Source organism: Mastomys coucha, unplaced genomic scaffold (assembly GCF_008632895.1).
Source record: "Mastomys coucha isolate ucsf_1 unplaced genomic scaffold, UCSF_Mcou_1 pScaffold6, whole genome shotgun sequence".
Classification (NCBI taxonomy): domain Eukaryota; kingdom Metazoa; phylum Chordata; class Mammalia; order Rodentia; family Muridae; genus Mastomys; species Mastomys coucha.
The window spans coordinates 100,256,279-100,262,094 of NW_022196912.1; the positions used below are offsets into that span (position 1 = coordinate 100,256,279).

The 5,816-nt window shown below is 46.1% G+C and overlaps 1 protein-coding gene across 5 annotated transcripts in view; it reads right to left on the bottom strand.

Annotated features, from left to right (window-relative positions):
• The window catches only part of Mlh3 (mutL homolog 3), a 35,418-nt gene continuing 29,602 nt past the window's right edge, over positions 1-5,816 (bottom strand). For 3 of the 5 annotated variants that reach the window (XM_031356401.1, XM_031356402.1, XM_031356399.1), the window contains exons 10-13: positions 5,007-5,030; positions 4,841-4,919; positions 2,183-2,334; positions 1-262 (exon numbers count right to left, since the gene is read on the bottom strand). In XM_031356401.1, the coding sequence (XP_031212261.1) occupies positions 140-262; positions 2,183-2,334; positions 4,841-4,919; positions 5,007-5,030 (378 nt within the window). In that variant the 3' untranslated portion in view covers positions 1-139. The remainder of the gene's footprint in view (positions 263-2,182; positions 2,335-4,840; positions 4,920-5,006; positions 5,031-5,816) is intronic. The other 2 variants (XM_031356403.1, XM_031356404.1) reach the window with 2 other exon arrangements.

Genomic DNA, 5,816 nt, shown 5'->3' on the forward strand with positions numbered 1-5,816 from the left:
TTACAAAATCATTGCATTTTATCACTAAATCAATTTACAAAAGATAATATGGCCAACCTCTGTGTCCATGGATGCGAAGAAATAAACTACCCTCAGTTTGAGTGCATGTGCCTGCTCCATCTGCTCCATCATTCTCTTCTCATGGTGGTTCACAAGGAGGTATGGGCTGTGGCAGGTTCTGCTTGGTATCACAGCTTTCTGCTTTTCCAAAGAGATGCCAGGCACGAGCCATTTTGCGAAGTTTAGCAAGATTGGGTTTAACCTACGAGAAGAAAGAGAATAACTATAGTTAACTATTATTATTATTATTATTATTATTATTATTATTATTATTATTATTATTGTCTTTCGAGACAGGGTTTTTCTGTGTATCCCTGGCTATCCTGGAACTCACTCTATAGAACAGGCTGGCCTCGAACTCAGAAATCCACCTGTCTCTGCCTCCCAAGTGCTGGGATTAAAGGCGTGCAGCACCACTGCCCTGCAACAATTTTTTAAAAGTATTTCAAAGTATGGCTCTCTAAATGTGTTTAGATTTCTCCTTTCTGGACTCAGAAAGAGATGAAAGCATCCCTCAGAATTAAACTGTAAGTCTAAACTCTTATCTCCTCAGTGACGGAGATAGGGATCTTTCAAAGAGGTGGGTTTTTGTGGAGGGGTAGCGGGACTGTTTAGCCTGCATGTATGTATGTATGTATATACATGCCTTATGCCTGCAGAATTCAGAAGAGGGCACCAGGTCTCTTGAAACTGGAGTTGCTGACAGTTCTGAGTGTCATGTGGGAGCTGGGAATCAAACCTGGATCCTCTGGAAGGCCAGCCAGTGCTTCTAACCACTGAGCCATTTCCAATCCCATAACAGAATTTTAGTGGAGTAAAATTAACTGGATGAGTCAGGGTACAGTATATGAAATCTCCATGCAAGGAAGACCTTACAGCCATTAGGGAGAAAGAGAAGCAAAAGAAAGCATTCTGGAAAGCAGCAACGCTGTATCCTGTGCACACGCTCCTTTCTGTTTCACTTCAGAGCTGAACAGATGCTGCAGAGATGGCTTGGAGGTTAAGAATACTAACCGAGCTTCCAGAGCACCTGGGTTTAATTACCAACCCTATGGCAGTTCACAAGCATCTGTACTCCAGGGTGGATCTGACACCCTCTTCTAGCCTCCACAGGCACCGTGCACACACATGGTGCTCAAACCTACATGCAGGCAAAACACCCTTACACATAAAAGAAAAGAAACAGATCGTAACAAGAATATCAAGTGTTCTTAGTGTAAGGACTCTGTACATTTCCTGCAACAGCCACACCACTGTTCACATGCTGCTTGCTCACAGATCAGAGCCACAGCACAGGATATCTACAAAGTTGGCTTCCATGTCTGATGAGGAAACACGGACATCCTCGGAGATAGCCCGCTCCAGCTGCTGGGCACACACTTGCAAGGGACCGCATGTCGGCTATGTTCTGACAGCTGTGAGCTCGAGACATGTCTCCCTTCAGGAATCATGAAACTTGGAGCTGGCAGGCAACCGATGTGCAGGATACATGATATTCAGGAAACATGTACACATGTTAAGCTGAAAAACCAGGAGGCCATCATGGAGGATAAGCTGACACTTTAGTCTAAGCTCCATTTCAAATGTGAACTGAAAGATCAAGTGGATGGCCTTAAATAAAACTTCCAGTGCATGCTTTTCAAAACTCTCTTGTTTTGGAGAGGATAAAGATGGATTACAATTAGACAGCAGAAGCTGAAAGAAAGGAAAGATAAACCTTGCTCCTTCCTGATTCTATAGGACTATGCTGGTTGTTTTTGTCAACTTTATATAAGCTATAGCCACCTGGGAAAAGAGGGAAACCTCATTTAAGAAAATGCCTACATCAGCTTGGCTGTAGGCAAGTCTATAGGGCATTTTCTTGATTAGTAATTGGTGTGGGAGGGTCCAGCCCATTGTGGGTGGTCCCACTCCTGGGCATATGGTCCTGGGTAAGATCCAGGCTGAGTGAACCTGTAACCAGCACCTCTCCTGGGTCTCTGCTTCAGTTCCTGGAGTATGATTGTGATGTATGAGCCAATTAATCCTTTCTCTGCCTGCGCCCTACCCTGGCCCCTAAGTGTGTTTTGGTTGGTTTTATCACAGCAACAGGAAGCAAACTAGAACAAGGTCATTACTGTACCTGTTTTTCCTGCTCTAAGTGGTCCAGGTCAGCTAAGGGCAGCATCGAAGGTCTCCCGTGAGCACACTGAAATGGCAGCTGGGACAAGGACAGAGCTTCGATAAGGCGACAGCTCTCTTCTAGGCTCAGAGGATCATTAAACTTAATGGCCCCTAATGAAGTAGACACCAAAACATTACAGTGCACAGTGAGGATCAGTGTCAACCTGTGTCAGAGCAGAGAACCTAGACAAAGGCATGGATTGCTCAGACTTCTTTAGTCTGGCCTTTATATTGCTTGAGACTGGCACCTGAGGTTATGGGACAGTCTCAGTCTTCAGGACTGCCCTCCTGTCTCAGCTTCTTTATGCCATTCGTCCCTGTGTTCTGGAGGGGGAGGGTCAGTCCTTAGCCCTTTAGGAGCTTGCTTTGGGGGCTTTCTCACAGACATAGAGCAGTATTTGCCTACTTAGGAGTGTTTTAATTAGTTTCCTGCTGTCCATGAAGGTTCAAAAGCAAACTGTTTTCTTATAGTGTCTGTTTTATTTTCCCTTTTTCTTATTTCCATAATAGTCTTCCTGGTTTAAATCATCACATGTTAGAACATGACTTTATTCTAAGATCAATTCCCTCAGTCAATAAATATTAATTAAATGTATGCTCTGCATTAGGAGCCTTTACAGGCAGTGAATGAACTTCTCTACCTTCATGGAGCTCCAATAGGTAAGACCGCATAGGACAAATCATTACAGAGTAATTTGAATCATCAGTGCTATGAAACATAAGCCAAGAATATGCAACACAAAGGCAGCTGGGTTAAGAAGATGAGAGCGAGCAGATCTCTGAGTTCAAGGTCAGTCTGGTCTACAAAGTGGGTTCTAGGACAGCCAGAGACACACAAAGAAGCCCTGTCTTGAAAAATCAAAAAAGAAGAAAAAGGAGAAGGAAGAAGAGGAGGAAGAAAGAGGAGGAGGAGGAAGAGGGAAAGGAGGAAGAGGAGAAGATTTCATGATCTTTTTCTTAGAGGAGCACAAAGGCATGCTGGGCTCAGGAAAGGCCAGTGCAAGTATGTCAGGACACAGGGCAGACAAGACAGAGAAGAGGCTGGGGCTGCAGAACACAACGGAGTGTATCTGACAGAGTGACTGACATGCTGAAACTCAGCCGGCATGCAGAGCCACACGCAGCCCCTGTAAGCTGTAGGCTCTGGCTTTGCTAAGGATGCTAGGAGACGCCTGTGACCCAGCAATTTGGAGGTAGAGGCTGGAGGACCAGAGTTTAAGATTATCCTCCTTTACATACTAAGCTAAGAGACCAGCCTGGGCTATAAGAAACTTTATCTCAAAGAAACAGACAAAAACGTAAAAAATAAATTCATAAAATACTTTTATACCAAGAGCATTAGTAAATGGCAATGAGTATTTCAGATGGAAGAATAACATGCTTAGAAACATGTTTTAGAGCCAGGCAGTGGTGGCGCATGCCTTTAATCCCAGCACTTGGGAGGCAGAGGCAGGCAGATTTCTGAGTTTGAGGCCAGCCTGGTCTACAGAGTGAGTTCCAGGACAGCCAGGACTACACAGAAACCCTGTCTCAAAAGAGAGAGAGAGAGAGAGAGAGAGAGAGAGAGAGAGAGAGAGAGAGAGAGAGAGAGATCTCCCAGGCTGGGCATAGTAGCTCACATCTGTAATCCCAGCTGTGGAAGGCTGAAGCAGAAGGATTCTACAAGTTAGAAGTTGGCTTATTATTCTATATAAGTAGTTCTAGGACAGCCTGGGGTACAAAGCAAGACCCTGCCTGAAGCAAACCAAAACAATTACCAAGAATTCCAGTGGTGCTAAGGGAATAGGTACTGGGGCAGGAGCTGGATGGGGTGAGGACGGGGTGAGGACAGGGTGAGGACAGGGTGAGGACAGGGTGAGGACAGGGTGAGAATGGGTGAGGATGGGGTGAGGACAGGGTGAGGGCGGGGTGAGGACTAGGCAGAGAGAGGGCTCACAGGGAGGCAAGGAGAAGGGCAGTGCAGGCAGACTCAGACCCTAGAGGCAGTGATGGTGCAGGGCTGGTAACAGAATAAAGGGGCAAAGGACACTGGGATATTTGCAGGGTGCAGACTAAGCTCAGAAGAGCAGAGGTGAGAAGCCTGAAGAGAGAGGAATAAAGTAGGGTGTCAGTGGGTCCCAGAACAGTTGCAGGCAGCTCTGAGGCTGCCACGTCCCTAATTTGAGTCTGGCAATGCCATGTCCTCTACGAATCACGACCCTCCACTAGACCCGTGCTCTGCACCAGCTTGAAAGGTCTCTCTGGAACCTTCTAAGCGTCTGGTCTTTATTACCAGCCTAATATCTTGGTACTCTTGGCTGCTCCTCATGAGAGGAATTTACTCTGGCCTTTGTGACTCTGCCAAGGCAGCCCCTCATGCTCTGATGAGCCCCAGGCTCACTCTGGCCTCACTCAGGATACCTTCCTTAAGGCCCACTCCTCAGCTTTGTTAGTCAGTTTCCACCTGAGTTCTATTAGTGTTCTACTTTCAAAAAGTAATTTTTAAGGTAGATTCAGCTTCTTGACCTACATTACACCCTGTAGAAGGTGAGTAGAAAAGAGCATTTGCCTCCTACACAATCACTGTCCCCTGCCAGTGCCCAGCTCCCCCAGGACTCCGCTACGTGCAGGCTCTTACCATGGCAGGCCTGAGAGGCCAACACCTTCTGGACAGTCAGCGGCAGTGTCCTTTGGATAACTCCCGTGGTCTGGAGCAGCTACAGTATTAGTAAAAGGGAAATGAGAGAATGAAGCCTTGTGTGCGATATATCCATGTGACACTCCCAAATAAGAGAAACGCTTACCTCCACTTGTTCTCGAATTAATTCCTATAAAACCAAAAGGAAAACAGGCATGAATTGGCTGTTCTGCTGTCCTTGTCCTTAAAACATTTAAAACCATCCTCAGTGAACAGAAAACAACCCCAACAATTAGGAAATGTGAGGACGTGAATTGAAAAAGTAAATGCACAGCCAGAGAGACTACAGCTGAGGGAAGACCTCTGCCAGCAATACAAGAGGCTAACATTTAGATATATAAAGAGCTAAAATCGCCAGGCGGCGGCGGCGGCGGCGGCGGCGGCGGCGGTGGTGGTGGTGGTGGTGGTGGCGCACGCCTTTAATCCCAGCACTTGGGAGGCAGAGGCAGGTGGATTTCTGAGTTTGAGGCCAGCCTGGTCTACAGAGTGAGTTCCAGGACAGCCAGGGCTACACAGAGAAACCCTGTCTCAAAAAAAACAAAACAAAACAAAACAAAAAAGAGCTAAAATCAAACACACACATACACACACACACACACACACAAAGACAAAAGTGCCGATCACAATTCTCAAAAGAAATATCAATGGCCAATAAATATATTTCTTTTAAAGTTCAATATCCCTAGCCACCTGAAAGTGAGAATTAAACCTCCAAGATTCCATCTCACTGCAGTCAGAATTACTATTATTCAATCAGGTGAAGTCCATGGGGGTGGGTGGCACATATCTTTGATCCCAGCAACTGGGAGGCAGAGGTAAGCAAACTCTTAAGTTTGAGGCCAGTGCAAGTTCCACAGCAGCCAAGGCTCTTACATAAAGAAACCTTAGCCGGGCGGTGGTGGCGCATGCCTTTAAT